The following is a 17,265-nucleotide window of genomic DNA, read 5'->3' on the forward strand; positions in this document are numbered from 1 at the left end:
TTAGAAATACCCCATAAAAGACCCCATTATAAAAACTACACCCCCTAAAGTATTCAAAAAAACATTCAGTAAGTGTATTAACCCTTTAGGTGTTTCACAGGAATAGCAGCAAAGTGAAGGAGAAAATTCAAAATCTTCATTTTTTACACTCGCATGTTCTTGTAGACCCAATTTTTGCATTTTTGCAAGGGATAAAAAGGAGAAAATTTTTACTTGTATTTGAAACCCAATTTCTCCCGAGTAAGCACATACCTCATATGTCTATGTTAATTGTTCGGCGGGCGCAGTAGAGGGCTCAGAAGGGAAGGAGCGACAAATGGTTTTTGGGGGGCATGCCGCATTTAGGAAGCCTCTATGGTGCTAGGACAGCAAAAAAAACACATGGCATACCATTTTGGAAACTAGACCCCTCAGGGAACGTAACAAGGGGTAAAGTGAACCTTAATACCCTACAGGTGATTCACGACTTTTGCATATGTAAAAAAAATATATATTTTTTTTACCTAAAATGCTTGGTTTCCCAAAAATTTTACATTTTTAAAAAGGGTAATAGCAGAAAATACCCCCCACAATTTGAAGCCCAATTTCTCCCGATACAGAAAACACCTCGCATGGGGGTGAAAAGTGCTCTGCTGGCGCACTACAGGTCTCAGAAGAGAAGGAGTCACATTTGGCTTTTTGAAAGCAAATTTTGCTCTGGGGGCATGCCGCATTTAGGAAGCCCCTATGGTGCCAGAACAGCAAAAAAAAACCACATGGCATACCATTTTGGAAACTAGACCCCTCGGGGAACGTAACAAGGGGTAACGTGAACCTTAATGCCCTACAGGTGTTTCACGACTTTTGCATATGTAAAAAAAAAAATTTTTTTTTTACCTAAAATGCTTGTTCTCCCAAAATGTTTACATTTTTTAAAAGAGTAATAGCGGAAAATACCCCCCAAAATTTGAAGCCCAATTTCTCCCGATTCAGAAAACACCCCATATGGGGGTGAAAAGTGCTCTGCTGGCGCACTACAGGTCTCAGAAGAGAAGGAGTAACATTTGGCTTTTTGAAAGCAAATTTTGCTCTGGGGGCATGCCGCATTTAGGAAGCCCCTATGGTGCCAGAACAGCAAAAAAAAAAACATGGCATACCATTTTGGAAACTAGACCCCTCGGGGAACGTAACAAGGGGTAATGTGAACCTTAATACCCTACAGGTGTTTCACGACTTTTGCATATGTAAAAAAATATATTATTTTTTTTACCTAAAATGCTTGGTTTCCCAAAATTTTTACAATTTTAAAAAGGGTAATAGCAGAAAATACCCCCCAAAATTTGAAGCCCAATTTCTCCCGATTCAGAAAACACCCCATATGGGTGTGAAAAGTGCTCTGCTGGCGCACTACAGGTCTCAGAAGAGAAGGAGTCACATTTGGCTTTTTGAAAGCGAATTTTGCTCTGGGGGCATGCCGCATTTAGGAAGCCCCTATGGTGCCAGGACAGCAAAAAAAAAACACATGGCATACCATTTTTGAAACTAGACCCCTCGGGGAACGTAACAAGGGGTAATTTGAACCTTAATACCCTACAGGTGTTTCACGACTTTTGCATATGTAAAAAAATATATATTTTTTTTACCTAAAATGCTTGTTTTCCCAAAAATTTTACATTTTTTAAAAGGGTAATAGCAGAAAATACCCCCCAAAATTTGAAGCCCAATTTCTCCCGAGTACTGCGATACCCCATATGTGGCCCTAAACTGTTGCCTTGAAATACGACAGGGCTCCAAAGTGAGAGCGCCATGCGCATTTGAGGCCTAAATTAGGGATTTGCATAGGGGTGGACATAGGGGTATTCTACGCCAGTGATTCCCAAACAGTGTGCCTCCAGCTGTTGTAAAACTCCCAGCATGCCTGGACAGTCAACGGCTATCTGGCAATACTGGGAGTAGTTGTTTTGCAACAGCTGGAGGCTCCGTTTTGGAAACAGTGGCGTACCAGACGTTTTTCATTTTTATTGGGGAGGGGGGTTGTATAGGGGTATGTGTATATGTAGTGTTTTTTACTTTTTATTTTATTTTGTGTTAGTGTAGTGTAGTGTTTTTAGGGTACAGTCGCATGGGCGGGGGTTCACAGTAGTTTCTCGCTGGCAGTTTGAGCTACGCCAGAAAATTTGACGCAGCTCAAACTTGCAGCCGGATACTTACTGTAATCCTCCGCCCATGTGAGTGTACCCTGTACGTTCACTTTTGGGGGGGGGGGGAAATCCAGCTGTTGCAAAACTACAACTCCCAGCATGTACGGTCTATCAGTGCATGCTGGGAGTTGTAGTTTTGCAACCGCTGGAGGCTCCGTTTTGGAAACAGTGGCGTACCAGACGTTTTTCATTTTTATTGGGGAGGGGAGGGGGGCTGTGTAGGGGTATGTGTATATGTAGTGTTTTTTACTTTTTATTTTATTTTGTGTTAGTGTAGTGTTTTTAGGGTACAGTCACACGGGCGGGGGGTTCACAGTAGTTTCTCGCTGGCAGTTTGAGCTGCGGCAGAAATTTTGCCGCACCTCAAACTTGCAGCCGGATACTTACTGTAATCCTCCGCCCATGTGAGTGTACCCTGTACGTTCACATTGGGGGGGGAACATCCAGCTGTTGCAAAACTACAACTGCCAGCATGTACGGTCTATCAGTGCATGCTGGGAGTTGTAGTTTTGCAACAGCTGGAGGCACACTGGTTGTGAAACACTGAGTTTGGTAACAAACTCAGTGTTTTGCAACCAGTGTGCCTTCAGCTGTTGCAAAAGCTACAACCCCCAGCATGTACGGACAGCGGAAGGGCATGCTGGGTGTTGTAGTTATGCAACAGCTGGAGGCATACTACTTTGGCTGGGGATGCTGGGGATTGTAGTTATGCAACAGCTGGAGACACACTGGTTTGCTACTTAACTCAGTGTGCCTTCAGCTGTTGCAAAACTACAACTCTCAGCAGTCACCGACAGCCAACGGGCATGCTGGGAGTTGTAGTTATGCAACCACCAGATGCACCACTACAACTCCCAGCATGCACTTTAGCTGATTGTGCAAGCTGGGAGTTGTAGTTACACAACAGCTGAAGGTACACTTTTCCATAGAAAGAATGTGCCTCCAGCTGTTGCAAAACTACAAGTCTCAGCATGCCCATAAGGGCATGCTGGGAGTTGTGGTGGTCTGCCTCCTGCTGTTGCATAACTACAGCTCCCAGCATGCCCTTTTTGCATGCTGGGAGCTGTTGCTAAGCAACAGCAGGAGGCTGTCACTCACCTCCAACGATCCTCACTGCACCAGGTCAGTCCCTCGTCGTCTCCGCCGCCGCCGCTGCTCCTGGGGCCCCGATCCCAACAGGGGCGCCGGGGATCGGGGTCCCCAGCACCCGGGGTGCACGTCCCGCACCCGCTCACGTCCTCCGGAAGAGGGGCGGAGCGGGTTGCGGGACTGACACCCGCAGCAGGCGACCTGATTGGTCGGCCGGTAATCCGGCCGACGAATCAGGGCGATCGTGAAGTGGCACCAGTGCCACCTCACCCCTGCTGGCTCTGGCTGTTCGGGGCCGTCTCTGACGGCCCCGATCAGCCAGTAATTCCGGGTCATCGGGTCACTGGAGACCCGATTGACCCGGAATCCGCCGCAGATCGCTGGACTGAATTGTCCAGCGATCTGCGGCCATCGCCGACATGGGGGGTCATAATGACCCCCCTGGGCGATATGCCCCGATGCCTGCTGAACGATTTCAGCAGGCATCGGGGACCGGCTCCGCTCCAGATGGTTGCGGGGGGCCGGTAAAACACATGACGTTCTCATACGTCATGTGTCCTTAAGGACTCGGGAATGGAGACGTATGAGAACGTCATGTGTCCTTAAGGGGTTAAAGGGGTACTCCGGTGAAAACCTTTTTTCTTTTAAATCAACTGGTGGCAGAAAGTTAAACATATTTGTAAATTACTTCTATTAAAAAATCTTAATCCTTCCAGTACTTATTAGCTGCTGAATGCTACAGAGGAAATTCCTTTCTTTTTGGAACACTGATGACATCACGAGCACAGTGCTCTCTGCTGACATCTCTGTCCATTTTAGTAACCATGCATAGCAGATGTATGCTAAGGGCAGCATGGTGTTCAGTGGTTAGCACTTCTGCCTTGCAGTGCTGGGGACTTGGGTTCAAATCCCACTAAGGACAACAATAAATAAAGCGTTATTATTATTATAATAACGTCAGCAGAGAGAACTGTGCTCGTGATGTCATCAGTGTTCCAAAAAGAAAGGAATTTCCTCTGTAGCATTCAGCAGCTAATAAGTACTGGAAGGATTAAGATTTTTTAATAGAAGTAATTTACAAATATGTTTAACTTTCTGCCACCAGTTGATTTAAAAGAAAAAAGGTTTTCACCGGAGTACCCCTTTAATTTGGAGACCATTTTCACAGTGGGGTCAGATGCTAAAGGTGTACAGACATCAGTGTTATTCAGCTGCCTTAACACTTCTGTGGCATAGTACTGTATATTTTTGGCATTACTACCACACTCCCTCCTTTATCGGCTTTTTTTATCACGAGGTCACTCTGTGATTTTAACCATTTTAATGCTCTTTGTTCTTTTTGAGTGAGGTTATTTGGAGAGGGGGGGGGGGGGTTACGGTAAAGACTTCACCTCTCTGGTGAATAGGGCCACAAAAATATCCAGACTACTCCCTGGTTGTACTTGGGGGGGTGAAAGTAGATAGATTCCCACCTGTAAAGGTTTTTACTTCCAAAAACTCGTCTGAGCCAACTTCCTCTACACCTGCTAAATCCAACAAACATTGTTGGTCTCTTGCAGAAAGATTTGATGGGGCGAAGAACCCCAATGGGCCAATGGATGCAGGTATTTCTCCTTCTTTTTCCTCATTTTCTTTTTTTTTCTTTTCTATGCTTTTATTGGTTTCAAAAAACTTATGCAAATGTATTTTTCTTATGCCTTTAAGAAGATCAATATCAAAGGCAGCAGGATAAAAAAAATTTAGGCATGCAAAAATTCAGACCTTTAGATAAAACTGAAATACAATCTTCTCTTAAAGCCACCTCTGATAGATTAATAACAGCCATCGGATCAATTTTTTGTTCCTCCAGGTTACTTGTTTCCTTGGCCTTAGATTTTTTCCTTCTTCTGCCCCTCTGAATACGCTTTTGGGTGGGGCTGCCTTCTCGTTTTTTGACTTGTTGCTCTTAGTTACAAAATTTTCGCTTTCTTTAAGCCTGGGTTCCTCCTTTCCCGTTTCAGGGAGCATAAGCACTCCCTGATAACAGGAGTAGGATCAGCAAGGCTCATAGATCACATGAAAGAAAAGCACAACAGTGACAGTAGTAAACTTACCTTTTGTGGCCTGGGGAAAGTGACAGCCGAAAGTCCGGAACGGGAGCGCACATTGAGACAACGGGAATGCTGGTGGATTCTGCGCACTGAGGCGCTTGGAATCCTAGGTCTCAATGATAGGAATGAATTAACCGTATTTTTATGATTTTTACTTCACATTGTTTTTAACCAAAAGACTATATCTTCACACAATTTAGCAATATATGTTTTTTTTGCACAAGAGAAATATTTGTTGGATTAATCCTCCTTCCGGTTAGCGATCCTGGATTTCCTGTATAAGACTTCCGGGAGCATCCGAACAGTGAGACCAGAGGAAGTGGGAAGACCGCGAAAAAGGGCTTGTTGCCATCACTCCGCTCAGCCTTTGCTATGCGGTTCATTTTTTCCTCCAATGCCGGGAGCCGGAGATATTTAAGAAGAAGAGTTCATGGTGAGCGCAAAAACTATTTTTCTATTTTTGCATAGTTATAAACAATAATGTGTATGTGTATATAACGACACATCTCGGAATTGCTTAATAACCAAATAGTACCACTATACAAAAGACCAAATAATCCCTCTACATGGTGACCACATATATTTAACACACATACCAATATAATCAATAAGGCCACTATACAGTGCCTATATAGTGGTCACATACCAGTAATGCATTGTCAGTCTGCTGGTCAAAATCCCATTGTAAACCTAATAATTTTCCTTGTCTCTCCATCCAGCTCAGACTGCCATTACAAGTTTTCCCGAGTAACACCTATATATGTAGAGTTTAGTGTTCGCTTTAGTGTATCACCTGGTCATTTTGTTCGCCTTAGTGCTAAAATACTAAAATAGTGACTCCTTAAAGTCCCCAATAGTAGTAGTTACCCCTTCCCCTCTTCATTTGTGCCCTACTCTGTACTGTCACCTCCTATATTCCCCCTACTCTACAGTAAATATTTCTTCCTCAGTAACAGTATGACTACTGTTACTATTCTGATGAGTTGCAAGACTGTAGTACCAGGCTTCATCTCAGTAGTCACATTTCCTGGGTCCTAACAATGGTTGCCAGATACCCCCAGGACTTAAGGTAGGGCAGAGAAGTTGGACCAATCAACATTCATAAATGCACAAAAAGTCCCAGTAAATCTCAAGTGAATTCAGAAATATATTACCAATAACACCTGAGGGGTATAAATGCCCAAGGGGGTTAAGCACACTACCTAAAGATCACCCCTAAAATTAAACACCAACGATATAAACCCTGCAACGAGTATATTGCATCCTCTCTCTGTCTCTTCCTAGTGCAGGGTAGCACACTTTCCCACAATTAGCTTTGCTTATATGCGCAGTGGAGGCCTACTGCCATTACCTTCAGGAAATAACAGTTGAACTGAGCATTTGATACCTACTTTAGTGGGTCTGTAGTGGGTCATAACCTAGGGCAACTGTTATTAAAGTAAGGCAGGCACTTGGGGAATTGGTAAGTCTATATCTCTGAAGCAGGACATTTTCCGAAATACTTGGACATTTAAAATATGATTTATTTCCCATAATTCTTCAATTAAAAAATATACATATTTTTAATGGGTCAATCCCTTTAAAGGGGTACTCCGCCCCTAGCATCTTATCCCCTATCCAAAGTATAGGGGATAAGATGTCAGATCGCCCGGATCCCGCCGGGATCTCCGCTGCGGCACCCCGCTATCATTACTGCACAGAGCACATTCGCTCCATCCCCTCGTGACGGCATGACACGCCGCCTTAATGAAAGTCTATGGGAGGGGCCGCCACGCCCCCCCCCCATAGACTTGTATTGAGGGGGCGGGCCCCTGTATTGCCCATAATTATGCACAGAGCGAGTTTGCTCTGTGCAGTAATGATAGCGGGGTGCCGCAGAAGAGATCCCAGGGATCCCCAGAAGCGGGACCCCGGCGATCTGACATTTTATCCACTATCCTTTGGATAGGGGATAAGATGCTAGGGGCGGAGTACCCCTTTAAGTATCTGCAGCTTATGTTCCACCATGGTATTCAACTGCATCTGCATCCAGAGAAGGTGGTGATTGCCCAGAGATCCAAGGCACCAGGCAGAAAGTAGAAGTATTAAAAATGTTATTAAAAGATTGGCAAAGAAATATAAAACATAAATGCATATATTGCCAATATATGGCCATTTGACCTTCGCTACCTCTACTGGTCAGTTGGACAAAGTTATTGGCTATGGTTACACACTTTCTCATAAATCTAAGGAAGCTTTTTATACCTTGTTTATCTACCTAGGGCGTTGCTACTCTTTGTTCTGTGCTGTAGAGTTTAAGATAAGTGCATGGTTAACACAGGAAAGCAGATCAACCGGATTTTCTATTATATTCAACAATCTGCTCGTCTTTAAACGGAATATATCCTCTAGATTTTTTTTCCTGATTACAGTCATATACTGACACGTTCTTTTTTACCTGTTTCTGTTGTCTTATAGCAATTTTTTTCCAATTTTTTTACATTATGATGGGGGCCATCTTGCCTGAGATTTTTAACAGCATTTAGTTATACACTTTACTAAAGGAACCATGTACTGTATAAGAATGAAAAAAAGACAGAGCTCTCATAGGGCAGTACGTTTGATCAGATGTAAATATTTAGAGTGAGCGGTATATGCAATAACCACTCACCTTGCCTGGTTGCATTAGGCATGCAGCAACCTGGATTGTCTCGGTGTGGTAACGGTGCAGCCGTCCAGAGATGTCGAGGAGGTGGTAGCCTCACTCGATAGTAGATAATCAGGATAGAAGGGGAAAAAAATTCTGGATCCTCGGCGCCACCCGTTGCAATAAACTTCAGAAGTCACTGGTACAATTAGAATATTCTTTATTCACCTATGTCAGACGCGTTTCGAGGTTTAGGATACCTCTTTCTCAATGACCTTGGTGCTTATGAGCACCAAGGTCATTGAGAAAGAGGTATCCTAAACCTCGAAACGCGTCTGACATAGGTGAATAAAGAATATTCTAATTGTACCAGTGACTTCTGAAGTTTATTGCAACGGGTGGCGCCGAGGATCCAGAGTTTTTTTCCCCTTCTATCCTGATTAAAGGAACCATGGACATAGGCAACAATACACAGGACTTGTCCCATTCATATGAATTTTTTATGCTACTGTGCATTCTCTGTGACCTTTTCAGAAGTCATTCTACAGGGAGGGCAATGCTGAACTTCAGCTATTGTTAATGATGTCTTATCTATCTACTAGTGTCACCTTTCACTGTACTCATGTCTGTACAGAAAAAAAGGCACTACTGGGAAATGAAACAATGAATGGTGGGGGGCTCAATCTATCCAATACATGACATGGGTGCTCTACAAGTATGCAAAAAACAAGACAAACAGACCGCACACTATTATAGAGAGCACACCAATAGTTTATAAGAATTCCATAATTTTATTAAGTACAAAAAAGGAAAAAAGGCACATATAAATTTAATACATGTACAAAATAGTGAACAAAGCTCTAAAACCAATTAAAAAGGCTCATTGGGAGCCACAACACAGTCCTAGCCAGGGGCCATGAACCCCCTAAGCTAGTAAACCACCGTCCTAAAATATACAGTAAACATATGACATATACCATTCGTGTCACAATGAATAAACAGCACTATGTGCAGGTAGGAAAGTATGATGCAATAGTATAGTCTAGCAGAATCAATTCATAAATGCCGACTGAATATATGCACAAATAGAAAACCCTGACCATACAAACATCCTACCAGTGTATACAACCTGTGTGTAGACATGTAGAGGTGACCGGCATCGAAAAGATCAGACAAATAGAACAGGACGGTGCCACGGAGCCCCACGCGTTCCGTCGCTACTCCGCGACTTCCTCAGGGGTACTGTGTCACAAGCTTGTCCAACCTAATATAGCACTACTAATCAACAAATCAATACCTTGCAGATGCGAGGGGATCACCTTCATAGAGTAACGCCATGGACCGGCGTACACTTCCGGTGACAAGATGCATGTAGTCCAATGTGAGGCATGGAACGCAGCACATGACCAGTGGAACGCACCATCAGTCATGATGCGCGTCACCTCACTGGTCATGAAGATGCTGCAACCAGTTAGCGCATGCGCCACGGTGAGGCAGATCCAGGCGCAAGGTCTGCGTCCAGATCAGCCACACTGCAGCACAGCACACAGCGTAAGTCCCGGCCACGATCCATAACGTATGCTCAAACAAAATACACATTAGTAATGTCTATCCATTGCGCATGCTCAGACAAAATGCACAGTGATACATGTCTATTTAGCTGCAGTATATGAATATATATCCCAATGGTATACGCATGCGCAATTAATGATAATCACAACTTCATTCATTCATGGCATCGCTAAGCGCTTTTATTATGACTTGCTTTGCGCTCTGTTCAATATTTTTTTAGTAGTTGTATGTAAACAGACCTTATTGTATAATATATTAAATTAACAGTAATGACGCATAAAAATAGTAATGTGATCCCTCTCCCATCTGCAAGGAAAAAAAATGCCTTTCTCTAGTTGTTGCATGAACTGATACAAAAATATCACAAATACAATAATATTTGTCTCAATCTTGAAGCAGATTGAAAAGTGAGTCCGTTATCACTCCCCGCTATCCGAGTCCCAGCATCAAGTCTCCAGAATCAACTGAACCAAAAGGTCAGTATCTATAGACAAGAGTCCATATCCAAAAGAGAGGAAAATAAATGAGTGATGCCAAATGTTTCCAACTAAAGAGAGAGGGGGGTCATTTGGTATAGATGTACCACATAATGTAAGTCCATAAGTTCCACAAGTAGGGTCCATCAGCTCCCAGTTCAGAAACAGTCCCCTGTCAAACAGTCAGCTATCAAAATGTAGTTCATCGACTCCACATCAAATTTCTTGTATATTCTGCAGTATCCATCTTTCCAACGAATTCTCAAGGAGTGTTATCATCTCTTGGCATTATCCCTCCATATCATGCTCCAAACTGCCCTTCTGACCAATAAGATAAGGTAAGTAGATGTATCGAACCCTAATCCATAATTCTAGATGAAAATAGAGGGGACCATTAGTTGCATAATGACCATATGTTATTTATAAATGATGGTGTTAACAAGAGAGGATCTAAGAAAAAGAAGATGAGAAAAAGATCCAAAGAAAGAAAGAAGGAAAAGAAGAAGAAAGAAGAAGAAAGAAGTAGTGCGAAAATAAAGAGAAAAAGAAGAAATTAGTAAGGAGAAAATGGTAAATAATAAAAATAATAAAATATAAAGATGAGAATGGATGTAAAAACGCAAATAGAGTGAAAGTAAAAATAAAAATGGTGTGATAAAGAAACATGTGAGACAAGAGACATGTGGAGAAAATGAAGAAGTATAGTGCGAATTATAAGCTATAAAATGGGTGTAAAGCTACATGTGCATGTGAATATTGTGTTGTATGCAAACATGGTGTGTGTGCATAGTGAATCTATGTGAATCGGCACCATATAAAATGTACAAGTAAAGGACAAGAACGACAATACAGTGAATGTGCACTATGTGATATAAGTGTGTGCTAATATAAGGGTGCCTGAAAAGTGTATTTAAACTATGGGAGGCGTGTGAAAAAAATGGGACATGAAAAATGTGAAGGCTGTGTGTAAGAATGAGGACGTGATTAGGAGATGTGGTTGTGTGGTCGCCCCACTGCTGGAATACACATGGCGCAGCCACACAATCCACATGTGTGTGTGGTGTGAGGTGATGTGAACTAGCACTGCAAGAATAAGTGACACTCCAAAACAAACCTGTGTGTGAGTCGATCCAATCTGTCCACTGTAACGAAATCCAAGGACCATTGTCACCAAATAATCCTATATACGGGGAACAGAAAAAACCCATACATAGCAACAGTAATGAGTCCCCTAAACGATAAACTAGAGCCCCCCAGAAAAAGATGTAGATGTCTAAAGTAACAAAAATTAATACATAATATACATAAAGGATGGCCACTGAAAAGACCATCAAAACTGATAAAAATTATTAGAGAACTAGAGCACCTCTACCAAATAATGTGGACGAAGAAGTCCACTACCGCCAGACCAAAATGGCCCAGGAATACAACCAATTAAATCATATGGTTCAAAAAGGATAAATAAACATCTCTATTGGAGCAGAAAAAAAGGGGAAATCTATAGAAAATGTTTGTACTTAATAAAATTATGGAATTCTTATAAACTATTGGTGTGCTCTCTATAATAGTGTGCGGTCTGTTTGTCTTGTTTGGATTACATTGCTTTTTTGCATACTTGTAGAGCACCCATGTCATGTATTGGATAGATTGAGCCCCCCACCATCCATTGTTTCTAGAGTTGTTACTGAGGATTTTAGCCTCTCCCTGGCTCATTCTCCTCAGCTGTCAGGGGTAGCGCTCTCTGATTATATTGCGGATGTTAGATGGTTCAGAATCATTCCCTGCATTAAGAGACTCAGCATTTTTGAGAGGTTGTTTTTATATTGCTTCTGTGTTGTTTGGTTCCGGGTGAACAACCTATTCATTTCATTATGGAGGCCAGAGAGGCTATGTGGTCTAGCCAAGTTGGTACAGTTTTCAGTACAGATACTAATGTTCCAGTTGACAAAGATTTTACGCAACTGACCAAAGAAATCATTGAAGTGCAAAGACAGATCACTCAAGTATGGTGGAACATAAAAAGCCTTGAGGAGTATGCCAGGCTAGGTATATTCCCCAGAGGACTTAGAGTCCAGATCTTTCCAGCCTTGGAGGTTACCACAGAGTTTAAGGAAGTGTGGGAGACAGGCCTAGCTAAGTGCTCAGTGATATTACTGGATATGCTTGTGGCTCATGATAAAGATTTGTTGGTAAATTGCAAGAGTAAATTACAGGATTTGGAAACTCAATTGTTGGTTTTTGATAAAGAAAAACTGGTAGGGCCCTTCCAGGTTAAATTAAAGGACATGATGGACAAATATGAAAAGGAGATCATGGAGGGTAAAAAGACGAAATTCAATAGAGATCGAGATTACGATCGCCATGAGGTGTATAGGTGGAGACATAGAGGCAATCGCCGGTATTGGAAAAAGGGTCAGACAAACAATAGTGTGACTCCCCCTGCACAACCTGGTAGCTCTAATGTCAGCAGTAGTGATTTTTTTATCAACAAGCGACACAGACGGAGGACAAGAAGGGGCAAACGCAAATCCAAAAAAACGAGAGGCCAGACATCGGGGACCTCCACCAGTATACCGGAAGAAATACAGATAATGGAAGGAGAAGTGCACCCCTCGGACACGGCTCCGGTTGATTTACCAGAAAACCAACTACAGATTATAAATCTTTCTTCATATATTTTAACAGAAACTGAAAAGTCAGTATTGGCTAGAGGATTATCCTTTTCCCCTATGAATTCAGTGGATAGGTTTGATTTAACTAAAGATACATATTTATTTTGCAGGAAACTTGTTCTGAAGCTATTACATTCACAACCATCAGTATTGGACAATATGGAACATAATGATGAGCAGATAATGCGGGACCTAGTTGACCTTTTGGAGGAAAATGAGACAGGTAGGATGCCTGGTGATCGCTGCCCATGTAGAATTCCTTCTAAGACAGCCCCACCACTGTCCTTGTTTCCAGTGGTTCAAGTGTTCTTTCAAACGGTAAAAATGGCTATTCACAGACTTCCATCTAATTCCTTTTCAGGATCCAATCTTACGAGACAGGAGACGCAAGCCATCTATAAATTGCAAAAGAATGATGAATTCCTAATAAAGGAAGCTGATGAAGGTGGTAATGTGGTGCTGTGGCCCACTGCAATGTATATAAAGGAAGCCATGAGACAACTGAACAATTCTAGATACTACCAGCATTTACCTTCTGATCCTACGGAATATTTCCAGAGAAAATATTTCCATATTCTGGATACAGCGTTTGAATTTGGAATCATTAGCAAAAAGGAACAATCATTTCTACAGGTAAGAGAACCCAGGACAGCCACATTTTACATGTTGCCAAAAGTGCACAAGAGCATCATAGACCCGCCAGGACGGCCGATAATATATGGCATTGGCAATATGTGTGAAAGAGCCTGTGTTTTCATAGATTTTTCGTTATAGCCTCTGGTCACTTCTCTGCTCTCATATATTCGCGATTCCATGCCTCCGATACAGATGACACAAGATCTGATATTGCCAGAACAAACCCTACTAGTAACTTGTGATGTTGAATCGCTATACTCTAACATATCCCACAAGGATGGTGTGAAGGCGGTGGATAATTTTTTTCAGCAGCAGGTGAGTAGGGATAGGGAATTTGATGTTTTTCTGTTAAGACTTCTGGATTTTGTTTTGAAACACAATTTTTTTACATTTGATGGACGATATTATTTGCAGGTTTCGGGTACGAAGATGGGTGCGCGTTGTGCCCCCTCCTATGCCAATCTATTTTTGGGTTGGTGGGAGGGGGCACACGTGTATCCATCGCCGTACTTCAATAAGGTCTTACGTTGGTTTAGGTTCATTGACGACGTTTTCTTTCTGTGGCAAGGATCTAGAGAAGAATGTCTTGAGTTTATTTCTTTTCTTAATAACAATGATCTCAATATCCATCTGACCACCAATATCTCCTCAGTTTCAGTTGAGTTCCTGGATATACAATTGACGGTTGCTGATGGACGATTGGAGACTAAACTCTTTCGCAAACTCACTGCGACCAACAGTTTGCTGCATTTTACTTCCTTTCACCCATCACATACATTGAGTGGGATACCGACAGGACAGTTCCTTAGGGTGAAACGAAACTGCAGCAACAATCAGGATTTCAGAGAGCAGTGTAATGAGCTCACCAGTAGATTCAATCAAAAGGGGTATCCCAAGAAGATCATATCCAGAGCATATCGAAGGGCACAGACTACAGATAGGAAGAATCTATTGCTTCCCAACTCCAATACTAAACCAAAAGTTGATGAAACATTAAGATTTGTCTCCACCTATAATAACCAATGGGGAAGGATCAAGGACATTCTAACAGATAACTGGAACATTTTGCTTTCAGATGCCAGAGTACGAGCAGTCATTCCGGAAAGACCCTTATTGGTCTCTAGACGTGCCCCTAATTTGAAGGACTTATTTACCAGAAGCCACTTCCAGAAACCAACTCGACAGACTGGAACAGGCACCAGATATGTGGGATCATTTCCTTGTGGAAATTGTAATATTTGCCAATACATGACACCTACCCGGACTTTCTTGAATCCTTTGGACGGCAGGGAATATAAACTCAAAAAGTATGTTAACTGTAAGAGTACACAAGTCATATATGCCATAATTTGCCCATGCAGAAAAGTATATATAGGAACGCCTACAGAAGCATTTATCAACTACTGGATTGGCTAAGAGAGATAAGAAAAATGGGAAATTGTTAACATCAGTTGCTGAGCATTTTCTTGAATTCCACAACGGTTGTCCGAGGGGTGTCGAAGTAATTGGTCTGGAACGAGTTTCGAATAACATTAGGGGCGGTCTTATCACTAATCGATTGTTGCAGGCGGAATCAACATGGATTTATAATTTGCAAACGGTTTCACCGGATGGACTGAATGAGGATTTGCTCTTTTCAGGATTTTTAGGTGAGTAGTGAGTGTTATACACATCTCTTTATTTTCTATAGATTTCCCCTCTTTTTTTTGCTCCAATAGAGATGTTTATTTATCCTTTTTGAACCATATGATTTAATTGGTTGTATTCCTGGGCCATTTTGGTCTGGCGGTAGTGGACTTCTTCGTCCACATTATTTGGTAGAGGTGCTCTAGTTCTCTAATAATTTTTATCAGTTTTGATGGTCTTTTCAGTGGCCATCCTTTATGTATATTATGTATAAATTTTTGTTACTTTAGACATCTACATCTTTTCTGGGGGCTCTAGTTTATCGTTCATTTAGGGGACTCATTACTGTTGCTATGTATGGGTTTTTTCTGTTCCCCGTATATAGGATTATTTGGTGACAATGGTCCTTGGATTTCGTTACAGTGGACAGATTGGATCGACTCACACACAGGTTTGTTTTGGAGTGTCACTTATTCTTGCAGTGCTAGTTCACATCACCTCACACCACACACACATGTGGATTGTGTGGCTGCGCCATGTGTATTCCAGCGGTGGGGCGACCACACAACCACATCTCCTATTCACGTCCTCATTCTTACACACAGCCTTCACATTTTTCATGTCCCATTTTTTCACACGCCTCCCATAGTTTAAATACACTTTTCAGGCACCCTTATATTAGCACACACTTATATCACATAGTGCACATTCACTGTATTGTCGTTCTTGTCCTTTACTTGTACATTTTATATGGTGCCGATTCACATAGATTCACTATGCACACACACCATGTTTGCATACAACACAATATTTACATGCACATGTAGCTTTACACCCATTTTATAGCTTATCACTCGCACTATACTTCTTCATTTTCTCCACATGTCTCTTGTCTCACATGTTTCTTTATCACACCATTTTTATTTTTACTTTCACTCTATTTGAGTTTTTACATTCATTCTCATCTTTATATTTTATTATTTTTATTATTTACCATTTTCTCCTTACTAATTTATTCTTTTTCTCTTTATTTTCGCACTACTTCTTTCTTCTTCTTTCTTCTTCTTTTCCTTCTTTCTTTCTTTGGATCTTTTTCTCATCTTATTTTTCTTAGATCCTCTCTTGTTAACACCATCATTTATAAATAACATATGGTCATTATGCAACTAATGGTCCCCTCTATTTTCATCTAGAATTGTGGATTAGGGTTCGATACATCTACTTACCTTATCTTATTGGTCAGAAGGGCAGTTTGTAGCATGATATGGAGGGATAATGCCAAGAAATGATAACACTCCTTGAGAATTCGTTGGAAAGATGGATACTGCAGAATATACAAGAAATTCGATGTGGAGTCGATGAACTACATTTTGATAGCTGACTGTTTGACAGGGGACTGTTTCTGAACTGGGAGCTGATGGACCCTACTTGTGGAACTTATGGACTTACATTATGTGGTACATCTATACCAAATGACCCCCCTCTCCCTTTAGTTGGAAACATTTGGCATCACTCATTTCTTTTCCTCTCTTTTGGATATGGACTCTTGTCTATAGATACTGACCTTTTGGTTCAGTTGATTCTGGAGACTTGATGCTGGGACTCGGATAGTGGGGAGTGATAACGGACTCACTTTTCAATCTGCTTCAAGATTGAGACAAATATTATTGTATTTGTACCAGTTCATGCAACAACTAGAGAAAGGCATTTTTTTTCCTTGCAGATGGGAGAGGGATCACATTACTATTTTTATGTGTTGTTACTGTTAATTTAATATATTATACAATAAGGTCTGTTTACATACAACTACTAAAAAAATATTGAACAGAGCACAAAGCAAGTCATAATAAAAGCGCTTAGCGATGCCATGAATGAATGAAGTTGTGATTATCATTAATTGCGCATGCGTATACCATTGGGATATATATTCATATACTGCAGCTAAATAGACATGTATCACTGTGCATTTTGTCTGAGCATGCGCAATGGATAGACATTACTAATGTGTATTTTGTTTGAGCATACGTTATGGATCGTGGCCGGGACTTACGCTGTGTGCTGTGCTGCAGTGTGGCTGATCTGGACGCAGACCTTGCGCCTGGATCTGCCTCACTGTGGCGCATGCGATAAGTGGTTGCAGCATCTTCATGGCCAGTGAGGTGACGCGCATCATGACTGATGGTGCGTTCCACTGGTCATGTGCTGCGTTCCATGCCTCACATTGGACTACATGCATCTTGTCACCGGAAGTGTGCGCCGGACCATGGCGCTACTCTATGGAGGTCATCCCCTCGCATC

At 41.8% G+C, this 17,265-nt stretch overlaps 1 protein-coding gene across 2 annotated transcripts; it reads left to right on the top strand.

The window, feature by feature from the left end:
• Positions 1-11,773: 11,773 nt before the first annotated feature.
• On the top strand, positions 11,774-16,557 carry LOC130356211 (uncharacterized). Of its 2 annotated transcripts, XM_056557396.1 has the most exons (5): positions 11,774-12,928; positions 13,067-13,338; positions 13,480-14,990; positions 15,353-15,418; positions 16,161-16,557. In XM_056557396.1, exons 1-3 carry the CDS (start codon positions 11,905-11,907, stop codon positions 14,755-14,757), a joined length of 2,574 nt encoding a protein of 857 aa, XP_056413371.1. In that variant the 5' UTR covers positions 11,774-11,904; the 3' UTR covers positions 14,758-14,990; positions 15,353-15,418; positions 16,161-16,557. The 2 variants fall into 2 exon arrangements, with proteins under 2 accessions (XP_056413371.1, XP_056413370.1); XM_056557395.1 differs by having other exon boundaries at positions 11,774-13,338; positions 13,534-14,990.
• The last annotated feature ends 708 nt before the right edge of the window (positions 16,558-17,265 follow it).

The sequence above is a fragment of the Hyla sarda genome, chromosome 2, assembly GCF_029499605.1.
Source record: "Hyla sarda isolate aHylSar1 chromosome 2, aHylSar1.hap1, whole genome shotgun sequence".
NCBI classification, from domain to species: domain Eukaryota; kingdom Metazoa; phylum Chordata; class Amphibia; order Anura; family Hylidae; genus Hyla; species Hyla sarda.